Source organism: Nelumbo lutea, chromosome 1 (genome assembly GCF_056320005.1).
Source record: "Nelumbo lutea isolate HS-2025 chromosome 1, American lotus-T2T, whole genome shotgun sequence".
NCBI classification, from domain to species: domain Eukaryota; kingdom Viridiplantae; phylum Streptophyta; class Magnoliopsida; order Proteales; family Nelumbonaceae; genus Nelumbo; species Nelumbo lutea.
Window position 1 is genome coordinate 170,613,221 of NC_142684.1, and position 15,285 is coordinate 170,628,505.

The 15,285-nt window shown below is 37.3% G+C and overlaps 1 protein-coding gene across 1 annotated transcript; it reads left to right on the forward strand.

Moving 5' to 3' along the window:
- Positions 1-823: 823 nt before the first annotated feature.
- On the forward strand, positions 824-1,783 carry LOC148879142 (uncharacterized). Its single transcript, XM_088974144.1, has one exon. The coding sequence runs from the start codon at positions 824-826 to the stop codon at positions 1,781-1,783; it is 960 nt and encodes a 319-aa protein (XP_088830270.1).
- The last annotated feature ends 13,502 nt before the right edge of the window (positions 1,784-15,285 follow it).

Sequence of the window (15,285 nt, forward strand, 5' to 3'; positions counted from 1 at the left end):
GCCTAAGGATGAGGTACTCACGGCCTTCCGAACACCAAAGGGGATCTACTATCACAAAGTAATGCATTTTGGTCTTAAGAATGCCGGTGCTATGTACCAATGTGTGATGCAACGGATCTTCGATGACATTCCTCACAAGAAGGTAAAATGCTACGTCGATGACTTGGTTGTTAAGTCTAAGAAGAGAGAAGACCATCTCGATGATTTGCGTAATATTTTCAATAAGCTAAGGAGGTATCAACTAAAGATGAACCCTCTCAAGTGTGCATTTGGAGTCACCTCAAGCAAGTTCCTCGGGTTCATTGTTCACCATCGGAGGATTGAAATTAATCAATCAAAGATTGACGCCATCCAAAACATGCCAGAGCCGCGGAACCTACAAGAGTTGAAGAGTCTCCAAGGACAACTAGCTTACATTCGACGGTTCATCTTCAACCTGGCAGGACGTTCTCAACCATTCAACAAGCTGATGAAAAAGGATGTCCCATTTGAGTGGGATGAGGCCTACAAAAATGCCTTAGAGAGTATAAAGCAATACCTCATCAAACCCTTAGTACTTACTGCACCAATTCCTGAGAAGCCGCTTATCCTATACATCGCTGCACAAGAACAATCATTGGGAGCTTTGTTGGCACAAGTTAATGAGTAAGGGAAAGAGAATGCACTCTACTACCTCAACCAGACACTAATAAGAGCCCAATTGAACTATTCACCCATAGAGAAGACTTGTCTTGCTCTCATCTTTGCCACGAAAAATTTATGTCATTACATGTTGGTGCATACTGTCCACCTTATCCCAAGAGCAGACCCCCTCAAGTACATCATGACACGACCCGTACTTTCAGGGGGACTAGCTAAATGGGCTCTATTCTTGTCAGAATTTGAAATCACCTATATCCTACAGAAGGTTGTAAAAGGACAGGCACTGGCAGACTTCTTTGCAGATCACCCTATTCCAATAAGTTGGGAACTCTCCAAAGACCTTCCTAATGAAGAAGTGTTCTACATAGACATCTTATTAGCATGGATGATGTTTTTTGATGGAGTAGCATGCAAAGATGGTGTGGGTGCTGGTGTTGTATTTGTCTCACCACAAAGAAAAATCCTCACATACTCATTTGTCTTAACTGATCTTTGCTCTAACAATATGGCCGAGTATCAAGCTTTAATCATTGGCTTAGAAATGGCCATTGACTTGGAAATCCACCACCTCACAATATATGGGGATTTGAAGTTGGTAATCAACCAATTGAAGACAGAGTATGAGGTGTGCAAGGATGACTTAGTTCCCTATCACCACTATGCAATCCAATTGCTAAAGGAGTTTGAGCATGCTACCATTGAACATGTACCCAGAAGCAAAAACAAGCAAGCAGATGCCCTTGCCAATCTAGCGGCAGTCTTAGCACTCACGGGTGATGAAGCAACAACAATACCCATTTGTGCGAAGTGGGTTCCTCCCCCTAAGTCACCTCAAGAAGAGATAGAGCAAGAAAGCAATGTGACTTCTGTATTCACTATAGATGTTGAGGATTGGAGACAACCCTTCCTCAGCTACTTCCAGCATGGGAAGTTGCCCGAAGATCCCAAGCGTAGAGCCAAGATACGACGTCGAGCACCTCATTTCCTATACTACAATGACAACATCTACAGACGCTCCTTAAATGATGTCTACATGAGGTGTATCCATGGAGACGAAGTCCGAAGTGCACTCGACCAAGCACACTTTGGAGTTTGTGGTGCTCATCAATTAGGACCTAATCTCCACGATCGCCTTAAGTGAATGGGCTTCTATTGGCCAACAATAGTACAAGACTCAATTGAATATGCCAAAAGATGTCAGGTATGTCAAATTCATGGGGATTCACCAGAACCTCTACATCCTATAGTTGCATCATGGCCATTTGATGCATGGGGACTTGATGTAGTTGGTCCCTTGCCTAAGTCTTTCACCAGGACCTCTTCATTCTAGCAACAACAGATTACTTTTCCAAATGGGCTAAAGCAGTTCCTTTTCGAGAAGTAAAGAAAAAAAATGTTGTCAACTTCCTCTGGACTCGCATTGTCTACCACTACGATGTTCTACATTACATAATCACAAATAACGGGAAGCCATTCTCAGCAGCATTGGTGACACAGCTTTGTGACAAGTTTGGCATTAAGTAGAGGTTTTCAACCATGTATAATGCAGCGGCCAATGGACTTGTAGAGGCCTTCAACAAAACTCTCTATAAGTTACTTAAGAAAATTGTGTCCAAGTCCAAGAAAGATTGGCATGAACGCTTGGATGAGGCCTTATGGGCTTATTAGACATCTTACCGCACCGCTACAAATGCAACTCCTTTTGCTTTAGTATATGGTGTAGAAGTTATACTTCCCCTAGAGAGACAAATGAACTCCCTAAGGATGGCTATCCAGGAGGGAATTACAGATGATGAGAATGCAAAGCTACGACTAGTTGAGCTCAAAGCGCTAGATGAGAAGAGATTAGAAGCTCAACAAAGAATAGAGTGCTACCAAGCTCGTTTGGTTCATTCATTCAACAAAAAGGTTCGTCTTTGATCATTTCAGAAAGGAGATATTGTCCTTGTTGTTTGACAACATATCGTCCTCTCACACTGTTCAGGGAGAAAATTTGACCCTAAATGGGATGGGCCTCACGTGGTGGAAGAAGTCTACACTAGTGGTGCTTATCTCCTTATCACACTAGAGGGTCTACATCTTGGGCCCATTAATGGAAAGTACCTTAAGAGGTACCACCCCTAGTCCTTTGCATTGTAATGCTCCTAGCCCGCATGAGCCTAAACTGTGAATGGAAAAAAAAAGGTCTCTTTGCATTGTAATGTTCCTGGCTCACATAAGCCTAAATTGTGAATGGAAAAACAAAAGTCAAATATGAGAATTTCTCTCTCAGTAGAAAAAGAATGAAATATCAAGTCATTTCCAACATCATTTGACTACAATGTAGAAGTTATTTCATTTACAAGAGAAAGATCACTTCTTGGAGTTTCAGATAATTAATATACTTTTATAAAGAGCAATGTATGCCTCGACAAGTTGTGCTTGTCACTTAACATTGATTTGCATCTCTTGCTTGTTGGTTGCCTTCAATTGTTTCAACTCGCCTTGTTGAAAATTTTCACTACAAGTGCTTTGCTATCTTTCTATTGCTTCTTGCTAGAGTATTGTCTTTGGAGGTTAAGGAGAAGTGTTTTTCCACTTGCTTTTATTGCTTCTCTGTTCCATGTCGTTCCTCCCTAAAGGTACAAGGCATTACATTAATGTAGGGTTTCTTGTTGTCAACGGAAGTCATGTGAACCATGACAACTCCTCTATGTTGGAGAGGTTGAAATGAATCTAGAGAAATTAAAAAGATGATACTATGAGATTAGTAAAGGATTGTTCATCAACATGATACATGCCCAAGCATCACATCATCAAGGAGAGAAATCAGTGTTGTTGTCTTCCAACACATCTTTTATGCCTTCATCAGGTTCAAAGAGCTATTCCTACTCAACTTTGTGTTGACAACAAGGACTTGTCAAAAGTTCATCAATAACAACCATAAGTGTGTTGATCATTCTACAAGGAAATCAGAAATATCACCCCTTCAAAGTTAGGTCTTCAGGCTTTGCTAAACGTTCTTTCTTGAGGTAATTTCTTCTTTGGTGGAGGCTGTATCAAAGACGACGATGAAGCTTCAAGACCAAATGAACCAGAAGAAGACATCACCTATATAAGCCAAAGAGAAGTGTTGATATAATAAAAAAATAAATAAAAGTACATTACCTTGAAGAGGAGCAAGCTTTGTGCATCAAGTCCTCTAGGAAAGAAGCTCCTTGCAAGCTAATCCCTATACCAAAGAGACCTTAGACTCGAGGGTCTATGAAGCCCTAGACCTAGGGACCTCAAACCATTGAACGTTTGCAAGGGCATACTTCTAATGAATCTTTGCATGTTGGGATCTCTAGTGAAGAAGGAAGCTATGTGCATCATGTTCTCTGGTGAAGAGGCTCTCCACAAGCTAATCCCTAAACCCAAAAGACCTCAGACACAAAAGCCTATGAAATTCTGGACCTAGGGACCCTAGACCATTGAAGGTCTGTGAGGGCTTGTTGTTGAATGAGCTTCACACGTTGTTCTCTTTAGTGAAGAAAGAAGCTCTGTGCATCATGCTCTCTGGTGAAGAAACTCTATGTAGACTAATCCCTAAATCCAAGAGACATCGGACCCGAAAGTCTACGAAGCTTTAGACCTAGGGATCCCAAACCATTGAAGGTCTACGAGGGACTGTTGCTGATGAAGCTCCACATGTTGTGATTCTCTAGTGGATAAGCTCTATGCAAACTAATCCCTAAATCCAAAAGACCTCAGACCCAAAAAGTCTATGAAGATCTGGACCAAGGGACCCCGAACCATTGAAGGTTTGCGAGGGCCTGCTGCTAATAAAACTCTGCATGCTATGACTCTCTAGTGAAGAATCTCTATGCAAGATAATCCCTAAATCCAAGAGACCTCGAACCTGAAAGTCTACGAAGCTCTGGACCTATGGACCCTGGACCATTGAAGGTCTATGAGGGCTTGCTGCTGATAAAACTCCGCATGTTGTGACTCTCTGGTGAAGAAGCTTTATGCAAGTTAATCCCTCAATCCAAGAGACCTCAAACCCGAAAGTCTATGAAGCTCTGGACCTAGGGACCCCAGACCACTGAAGGTTTGCGAGGGCTTGTTGTTGATGAAACTCCACATGCTGTGACTCTTTGGTGAAGAAGCTCTATGCAAGCTAATCCCTAAATTTAAGAGACCTCGAACCCGAAAGTTATGAAACTCTAGACCTGAGGACCCCGGACCACTGAAGGTCTACGAGGGCCTACTGCTGATGAAGGCATACAAATATATCAAGTGGTGAACCTCTAACTCAACATGTACTAAAAAAGCAAATGGATGCTATGATGCCTCAAGACAATGAAATCCTGCAGCAAGGAAGCAATACAATTCACGGGCCTTGCATACAGAAAGAACTTGAGAGGTCAAATTCATAGTCTTGTTTTAGATCAATAACTTGAGAGGTCATAAGTTGAACATGATTACAACTATTTCCAGTAATTTCATGACAAAGGAAGGTTGCAGTTTTGGCGCTCAATGGCATTTGAGTCAAGTTCAAGCCTGATATATGGGCTTGTTTGCTAATCAAGCCAAGCTTGAGCCCAATAAAACTTGGCTGGTGAGGTTCATGAGCCTAGTATAATAAATAATTTTTTTTTATTATATACATACATACATATACATATAAGTATATAAATATATAAAATAATTTTTATAATTCGTAATATTTTGCATGTAAAATAAAAAAATATTTTTATATGAATAATTTTTATTTAAAAAAAAACATGACTCATAGTCGAGCTCGAGGCAAGCCGAGCTTGAACTTGTAAGCTTTGAACCAAGCTGAATTCGAGCTCAAGTCTCTAGCTTGAATCGAGCTCGAGCCTAACACTATTTCAACAAGCCAAGCTCGAATAATCAAGTATTTGATTCAGCTCGGCTCGAATCCATCCCTACCTACGACCATTCCACTTATGACCGTCCTTCTCATCTCATCTATTCTCTCACATTTTATCTTTTCTTTTCAATACAAATCACCAGCGACCACCCTACCATTGCTCAAGTATGTTGCTTTACTCTTCGTTCTCATATATTTTATTTTTATTTTGTATTTTTCTTTATGCACTACAAATGCATCTCGTAACACTGATGCAACAACAAAATCGCAAGGCCGAAAACAACCAAGAACACAAGGTACATCATATTTTATATTGTGGTTTTACTTATAAGTTTAGACTACAGATTTTGAATTCAGTTATGGTATGAGTCAGTAATTATTTATGTCTCTTAATGGGTGTTGATGAGGGCGGATTCAGCCCTCTTGTGAAATTGTTACACCTGGCACCTCATGCAAACCAAGTGCAGCCTCTTGACAACTGGGCAGCTCGGGCAGCTTGGCAGAGCTTGCCACAGCTTGCCACTTACAGGTGGCTCGACATGACTCGCCACAGGCAGCTCGGCAGAGCTTGCCACAAGCAGCTCATCATAGCTCGGAGAGCTTGGCATATTTCTCCCCCAGGCAGCTCACCACTTGCAGCGCCCACATCTCTTGTCAGGCGGCGTCGTGCCTACTGTCTCTGAAAAGAATGGGATGCTTGACGAGTCCGTACCCTGCAGCAGCAGCCTGCACCTGCCACCTCAATCCTGGCAATAATGGCTAGGGTAGTGGTGGTTACGCCTGATGTGACTGGGCACCGCTATATAAGGACTCTGACCCCCAAAGACAAGGGGAAGAGGGTGAAAAAATGGAGATAATCCCTGCTCTCTAACTCTCTGATTTCTCTTGAAGCTCTCTACAATCAGAGTGCTAACTTAGGCATCGAAAAGTCCTCGCTAGGTAAATACCCCTGGGCCCCCTGGTTCAGTTCTCGCAGGTCCCTTAGCTCTCGCCACCTACAAAGAGGAGAAAAAGATGGAGTTCTCGCAGGTCCCTCAGCTTCCGCCGCCTACAAAGGAGAGAAGATCACCTCATGCAGAGGGCAGTCGGGTTGCACTACACCAGGGAGCTCCACCATCCTCTGAGTTACAAGCCGCCTAGAAGAAGGTCAAATGACGAGTCCACCAAGGTAGCTCACCACTAGGGAGCTCGGCATAGCTCGGGCAGCTCGGCATAGCTCTCCCCAGGCAGTTCGCCACCAGGGAGCTCCACCATCCTCTCCTAGGAGCAAGTCAAATGGCAAGGTACTTAGCCAAAAAAAAATTGATACATCACAAAAAATTGGTACGTGACCAGAAATGGTTACATTAGGTGCGTTTAGATTACAGATGGGAAACTGAAAGGCAAGAAACAGGATGCCGGTGGAGGACCTATGGTGCCTAGACAATTTATGGATTTAGGACCGGCTGCAACAACTCATACCGGTGAGCCTTCTCAGTCATTGTCTGAGGGTCGAAGCCATGATCGCTATAGATCCCCTCAGAATAATGCAGAAATGGTGTCAAAGGAATATAGGCAGCAAAAGAATATAACAACAGCAATGAGATTGTTTCATTTGATTAGGACAAGGGCAATTTTGGAGATGACGGAACAGTAATCGGCGTCGGCATCGGTGCTGAGGATAGAGGAGGAGGAGGTACATGGTTCAGGCATAACAGGGCGGGTCGAATATTGAGATGGAATGGGGGGAAACATTTTCGTTTTGGTATTTTGGAGTTAAAGAGATGAGTTAATGAGTTCACATCTGTCCTACAAGGAGTCGCCCCACAACACCCAACAGCACATCCCCGCCATGTATTGGGAATATATCTCGGTGATAGTACCAGTCCTGATGATGTCATCATCGGGAGATATTCTCAATACATGGCGGGGATATGCTGTGGGGCGGCTCCTTATGGAGCGGAGATGTGATCTGAGTTTACGGATGTCCCGTTAGCTCTGCATGGGTTCAAGGAGGATGCATGTGGGAGGATATGCGGCGAAATGCTATTGTGTGTGATGTTTTTGGGGCACCAGCCTGTGGGATGCAGATTTGAACTCCTGATCCACACCATCTGACGTAATCAACGTTTATTTATATATTTTGATCCTTGATCCTTGTGAGGAAGATCACATCTCTGCCCCACAGCACATTCCCGCCGTGTACTGAGAACATCTCCCAATGATGACATTATCGGTTATGATCGGGAGATGTTCTCAATACACTGCGGAGATATGCTGTGGGGCAGATGTGAACTCCTTGTGAGGATAGTAGAAGTCAAAAACTTGGAAATCAAAGACGGGGAATAGAAGGCAATCAACCTTACCGTTAGGGATCTACTGTATTTTGTGCTTCGGATTTGAGGGGCAGGTCTACCCCTAGGTCAGCCTAGGCCGGGTTTTTCTTCCAATCACAATAGTTAGAAAAAAAAAATAGGGATAAGTACACTGCACTCTGCTTCGGATTTGAGGGGCAGGTCTACCCTTAGGTCAGCCTAGGCCAAGTTTTTCTTCCAATCACAATAGTTAGAAAAAATAGGGATAAGTAGACTGCATTCTACTTCAGAATTCTGAATTTTATTGCAGACCTACCAATACCTCTTCCTAAACAATTCAAAATTTCAAACACCTCCACCTAAACACCTATTAACATAAATTTCGAACACACACCTACCCCAATTATACAGTGAAGCTAGAAAATATACAATAGATCCCAAATCTAAAACACAAAAAAAAAATTATGGTCGAGCTCTATTGGGATTTATCCCTCCTCTGAATCCTATCAGAGGTGGACTGATGTAAAATATTATTAGTTCCACAGCGCAAGAAATAGCCATTGCATTCAGCTAATCTAATTTAGTGCACCACCCAATCCAACCATTCAATTGCCTTGTTTTTTCTTCATGAAAGGGAAGAGAGAAAGCTGCGGAGGTTAATATCCCCTTCCTGTTTTCTTTTCAATCTGATGTTATGAAAGAACCCTTATTAAATAACAACCACACATATTAAAAATCTCTCCCATTCAATGCTGGGTGGTGAAGGCATTGAAATATTTGTCAAAATTCATTAAAGCCCAAAAACAATTCGGACCAGATTGACGAGGCTCATCAAAGGCATAAGCACACCTTATCACTCGGTTCACTTGTATTGATAAGATTTTGAGCGAAGTCCGCCATTCAATCTTTAAAATTATTCTTTTTCTCAATCAATCCACGTACAGTTTAAGGTTAATTATGATGTGATTTACGCAATCAACAACTTATGATCAATTCCAGAACAACCTCCTACACCCCGCCCCCCAAAAAAATATTTACTCGTAAATATATATAAAATAATATAAAATATAAGGTTTTACACTCTACATATTTGTATTTTCAAATTGTCTTATATTCAAAAGTTAGCATGTTTTCTTTTTCTCTTTTTTTTTTGAATAATTTACCTATATATTATCGCAATCAAAAAGATTTTTAATTAAAACACTGAATACGCAATGCTTTATTTGGCTCACATGCTGATTGAAACAAAAACAAGGGATAAATCAGCAAAAAGAAATTGATTTTGTTGATCTGGCAGTTTCTGTTTTGAAAAATAAAATCATAACATCCCCCAAATGTAAAAAGAAAAATCGAATATGAATAAACATTTATGCTTTATCGGTGTTAAAGAAAACTGATTACTTAAAAATTGGATTAGAGATATTCCTCATAAAGTTATGAATCACTGATGGAAATTGGTTCATATATTTAGAGGGTTCGGCTGTGGTACCAGAAAGACATGATATTGGAAAAATACATGACCAATCAACCGGTATCATAAACGTTAACCAATTAGATAGTATTTAATTAGCAAAATTCATGGGTGAGTTTTGACCAGCAAAGCTCTTCTAATACCATATCTTTCTGGCATCATAGATTTTTCCGTGTTTAGAAGGTCGTATGCAACATATTGACCCAGGGTCTCTCATAAAAAGTAAAATATGCCTTACGCGTAAATTTGGTGCTTGGTTCAATTGACTCAGTCTGTAACTCGATACTTCACATACATGTAAAATACTTAAACATACCTTGAGTATTCATAAATTGATTTAAATGTACCCCAAATTTTTAAAAGACTTAAAGATACCTTGTGACTTTTTTGTCCTTCATTTTTTTCAAAATTTCAAAATCTACCCTTAAAAAAAAACATCTACTGAGCCACACAGCTTATGGAGTTGTATTGAACTATTCAAGTATATTGAGTTCTTTTGCTTTTAAGATCGAACCGGATAATGAACCGTTTAGGGGTCTGGTTCTCAGGTCAAATGGTCTGACTGTTCAAACCAAATGGACGTTTTGACAAAAAAATAAAAAATAAAAATGCAAAAAACTGTTGGATGGTTCAAACAGTTTGACTGCCCAGGTCAATGATTTGTTGACCAAATCATTAGTTTTTTACTTTTTAGCCAAAAGATGGTTCTAAGATAAAATGAAACCTGTCAGATGATTGATTCCCGATTTCTTTGGTCCAACCATCTGGTCTATTCCAGTTTTGAAAACACTGCCGCTAAGCACTTAGTTTCCTACTTGACTCAACACATTGACAAGGATCGCACCGTATATTGGAGATTATAAAGAATTTAATTATTAAATAGTTAATTAGATGTCACACCATAGGGAATCGGCATGCCTGTGGTGGGGAAGTGATGCGGCACCCAAGAGAAACAAATTCATGAACCTCCTCTTACCAATGTCAGGAATGTGATAATCGGTTGGAATGCTCGTCGCTAGGCAAATTATACTTGTCATCTTTTCTTTCCCTACCAACTAGGTCATTATGGGTTTCACTAATAGAGCTTGGGATGGAGTAAACACCCTGCTTTTGCTAGAATCTGAAAATCTATATTTATATTTATACTACTTTAAAAAGTATGAATGGCCTTAAGAATATTTCTGGGATTTTCTAAGGACAATACTTACCCCTCTATATTTAAAATGTAATGGTAAAAAATAAGGGCAAATAGGGTAATTGGTTATTGATATTAAATCAGTTGAAAAGAGGTAATTTAAAGATATTCAATGCATTCAATCCTCTCTCATTAAATCCAACATTTAAGTTATAAACATGCATTCATGTTCATCGAATCATATATTTAAGTCATTTTTATTTCTTCTTATCATTAAGTTCTATTAACTAAATCCATACTTAATAAATTAATAATTTCAATAACATAAAAGCTTATACCTTTAAAATCTACCTAGCAAAAATAGCATTTTCATCTAAGTGGTGGTAAGAAATTAAATCATTTTGGGTCACATGGGTTAATCCATGCTGCCATGATTAAATAATAAAATTAAAAAATAGATAGAGTGAAAAAAAATAAAAATTAAAAAAATTGGGAACATTTTTAACATACATATTAAACAATAATAAGTATGGTAAATAAGAAATGTTTTATTAATGATGAAAATGGAATGTAAATTTTAAAACTAATTGGAAATAAAAACATTTTCCTATTGTCTCTCATTAAATCCTATATTTAAAATATATTTTTCTCATCATTAAATTCTTGTAATTAAATTCACAATATTAATTTTAATAGTATAAAAATAAATATTTTGAAAAGTAATTTAAAAACAAAACCATGTTCTTCCCTTCCAGTGGTGGGCAAGCAATTTGACCATTTGGGGTCAAATTGATTAATAAATAATATCATAATTAAATAATAAAAATTTAATAAATAACTATGAAATGTAAGAAGTATTTTTATTAATGATGAAAATTGAAAGCCAATTTCAAAATCTATCTAGAAATTAAATGATGTCAAAGTCAAATAATAAAATTTTAATAATAGAAAATGCAAAAAATCACAAAAATAATAAAAAAAAAAAAGATAAGAGAAAATTTTGGGTACATATCTAATGTTATATATTTACAGAAAATAAAATATTGGGTACATCTCTAATATTGTACATTCATTATATTGAACAAAAATAAGTTTTATACATAAGAAATAATTTTATCAATGATGGAAATGTAGTACAAAATGTAATGTCAACCTAGAAATCAAACAATTTTATTTTTAGATGGTGGGTTAGTGGTTTGAGTAAAATGACACCATAAACAAACAAAAATTTAAGTGTGATAAGTAAAAAAAATATTTTATATAATGTAAATGAAATATATAATTTAAAGAGAAAATTATAGTCAAAGTCGGTTGTACATTTAAAATTAGGTTGAAGGTTGGTCCAGAAATCATCCAAACTCTGAAAACCGGCTCTACATTTCAAATTATAAAAACCCCTGCCATGTCATTAGAAGATTATGTGGCTGTTGCCAACATGGGACTCTTATTTCATGTTGGACACAACAGCAAACCTATATCAAAAATAGATTTTAAGTTTCTCTCCCACTCCCTTTGTCTCTCGATCTCCCTCCCTTCTCTCTCACTCTAACAGTCATCTCTCGATCTCCCGCTCCCTCTGTTTCTCTCACTCTCTTTGCTTCGATCTGTAGCCAAATCAAAACCTCTCTCTATTGTTCTCCCTCAATCTTTCTCATTCTTCTCCCTCACTCTCCCTCTCGGTCAAAATCTCATTCTTCCTCAATCTCTACCATTCTCCAATTGGTGTAAATTTCATAGCCAAGAGTTTCTTGTGAATTTTATCAAATTGATGTAATAATTTTTTTAACCATACCAAGTTGGTCTCATGTTATTTTATATGATCTAATTAATACCATATAAGTGTGTAAGAAAATAAAAAAAAAATGAGAGAGGGAGAGAGAGAGAAACTGAGGGAGAACAATAGAAATTAAGGGAGAAGGAGAGATCGACCGAGAAAGAGAATGAGAGAGATTGAGGGAGAACGATAGGTAGAGAGAGAGAGAGAATGAGAAAATTTGATATAGAGAACATAAATACAAAAACCAAAAACCATTTTTATTTAATTTCAAATCACATAGTCGTTGAGCAGATAAAGATGATTATGAGTGAAAGAGTGTGAGGGAGATTGAGAGAGAGAGAGAGAGAGAAACTAAAAACCCTTTTTTTTATTTTCCAATCACCCAACATTAAAGGGCAATTTCAGTGTAAGCTTTTTATTATGTCCAATATGGATTAAGAGTCCCATGTTAACAATACCCACATAACCCTTCGATGACATGGTGAGGGATTTTATAACTTGAAATGTAGAGTCGATTGTTTGAGCTTTGTTGGTTTATGGACCAACTTGTAACCAAATTTTAAATGTACAGCCGGCTTCAACTATAATTTCCCCTAATTTAATACTAATCCAAAAGAAACAATATTTCTTATGTAGGTGGTGGGTCAATGATCCAATTTTTCAAAAAAAAACACATGATGTCATAATTGAATAATAAATATTTAAGTTTATTTTCAATCGTATTGTTACTTTTTTTTTAATTTTCAATTTCTATCTTAACTATGATATATCTAAAATTCAAGTAATTAATATGAAGAAAAATTTCTCACGTGCAACACATGTGCTTAATTACTAGTGAAATTAAATGAAAGAGAATGACATCAGTTGTAAATGTCTCAATAGTTAAAATGAAAGTGGGAGAGGAATTACGTGTAGATTACCTAAGAATGGGTTGTAGAGGATAGAGTGGAGGTAGTCATAGCAGAGAATCCATGAGGGAATAGATATAGTGAGAGGGGAAAACTTTGATTGACAAATAAATTCTTATCTAAACCTTTTGTTCTGGTTTAGATGAGAATTCCAACTTAGTTTTCTTCTTCTTCCACCTCACTTTTTTTCTTCTCTTTCTTGCTTAAAAGGATAAAATAGGATTTTTTTAAATTTAAATGAGTTGTTTTATCAATAGAGGTATGTTTAAATCCGATGACATTTGGTCAACCCACAAGGTATATTTAAATCTATTTGAAGAACTTAGGGTATGTTTAAGTCTTTTACCCATCACGGTTATATGTTTGTGACTTCAAATTTCTTGTATTCACTCTTGTTAGTTGATTTATAATCAAAACTTGATCTTTTTGAGTTGAATGGAATCAGTTTTAGAGCTTTAAAAAATAAGGTAAATTGCATATGAGTATTCTGTACTTTGGGGGTAGTCTCATTTTAGGAACTAAACTTTCAAATGTGTCACTTTAGTACCTAAACTTCAAGAAATATACATCACAAATGCATATTTTTCTACCTTTAGACTTTAAATGCAAACCAGCAGCAGTGAAGTAAGCTCACCTCAATCTATTAATTGAATGCTTACTTTGCCGCTGCTGGTTTGCATCTGAAGTCCAAAGATAGAAGAAAGGTGAACAATGAAAAAAAGAGAATCAGAACATGAGCATTTTCATGGTCAGAATTTAGGGAGAATGATGGTTCAGCCTATGGTCAGAATTTGTAGGTCCAAAGTAGTGTTGGGGTAGGTGCCAGCTCGGAATTAATGCCAATTCATGGGCGGGTGTTGGTGGATAGAGTGTGGGTTGTTACATTTTGAATGTTTATAGATCTACAATGGAAATAAGAAATCTGCATTGGGCCTGTCCATACTTTTCCGTTAGTTTTTTATTTTTTAAGTCATAAAGGCAACATCCATTCATGAAATGTTCATAACTTCATATTACAAATCCACAAAGTAAAATTTTCATGGTAGTAATCTGTACAAGACAAAAACATGCTAATTTCCAAATTGTTTTTTACTTTTTCTTTAATTTTTTGTTTTTTATTTACATTTGCTTAATTTGTTTAAGCATACAGTAATCCCTATTGCTTTTGTTACGCGTTGGAAGAGAGAGAGAGATTTTGTTACCATGAGAAAAGATTTAAATTAACAATTACAGTAGACTAATGAGATCATGAGATATAGACTTTAGGGAAAATGATGGGCCAAGTAGAGAAAAATGATTAGATGAAATTGTAGTGCAATAAATAGTAATTATAGGGGGTGTTCTATAATGTAGATGAGAAATTGGGTGGCGTGTTTTCATTTCAGTCCACACGTTATGCTATGATTCCATGCATCTCAGTTACAACATGGGTTAACACACGATATAATAGTAATGGGAAATTAGGAATGCTTCTCCCAAATTTTGGCTAATTTTACAATAGTAGGTGCATAAATTTTTACTAGTGGTGATGATAGTTGTTGCAGCAACAGATAACGAGGGTAGGGTTGCAAATGGATCGGATCATGATCTGATTTGATTCGAGATCTGATCATATTTGGCCAAATTCAGATCACCCCTATCTGATCCAAGAAGATCCTATCTGATATATATGTTATTTATTTTTATATAAATATATAATACATATATATGCTATTTACTTATTTATAAATATATTATTTATATTGTATTTTTGTAAATTTGTTATATTATTTATTTTTTTATAAAAACATGTATATATATGATGAAAATAATTAAAAATTACTTGTATTTTTTTGTTTTTCTTTATTTAAATTGGTATATTTTATTTTCTTTTAATAATTTATTATTTTTTTAAGAAAACAAATCGGATCGGATTAGATCCGAATATCGACTTACCAATTAGATTTGAATTCAAATCCTTGCCTATTAGATCCGATCAGATCGAATCTTCAATGAACAATATTGGATTGGATTCAGATATACCCTAATTTGAATTCGATTTAATCCATTTGCATCCCTAACGGGGGGAAATGGTGAACAATAGTGAGCTTCTACCTAGCAACTGATTAGTACTGGCAAGCCTTGTAATGACCAATGAAACCATCAGATGGAAATGGTCCAAAGACGCAGTGGTGTTCAGAGTAGCAACAGTGACCGG

What these genes read in the sequence shown, in the direction of transcription:
- LOC148879142 (XM_088974144.1), top strand. Translation starts at nt 824, where the DNA reads ATGACACGACCCGTACTTTCAGGGGGACTAGCTAAATGGGCTCTATTC.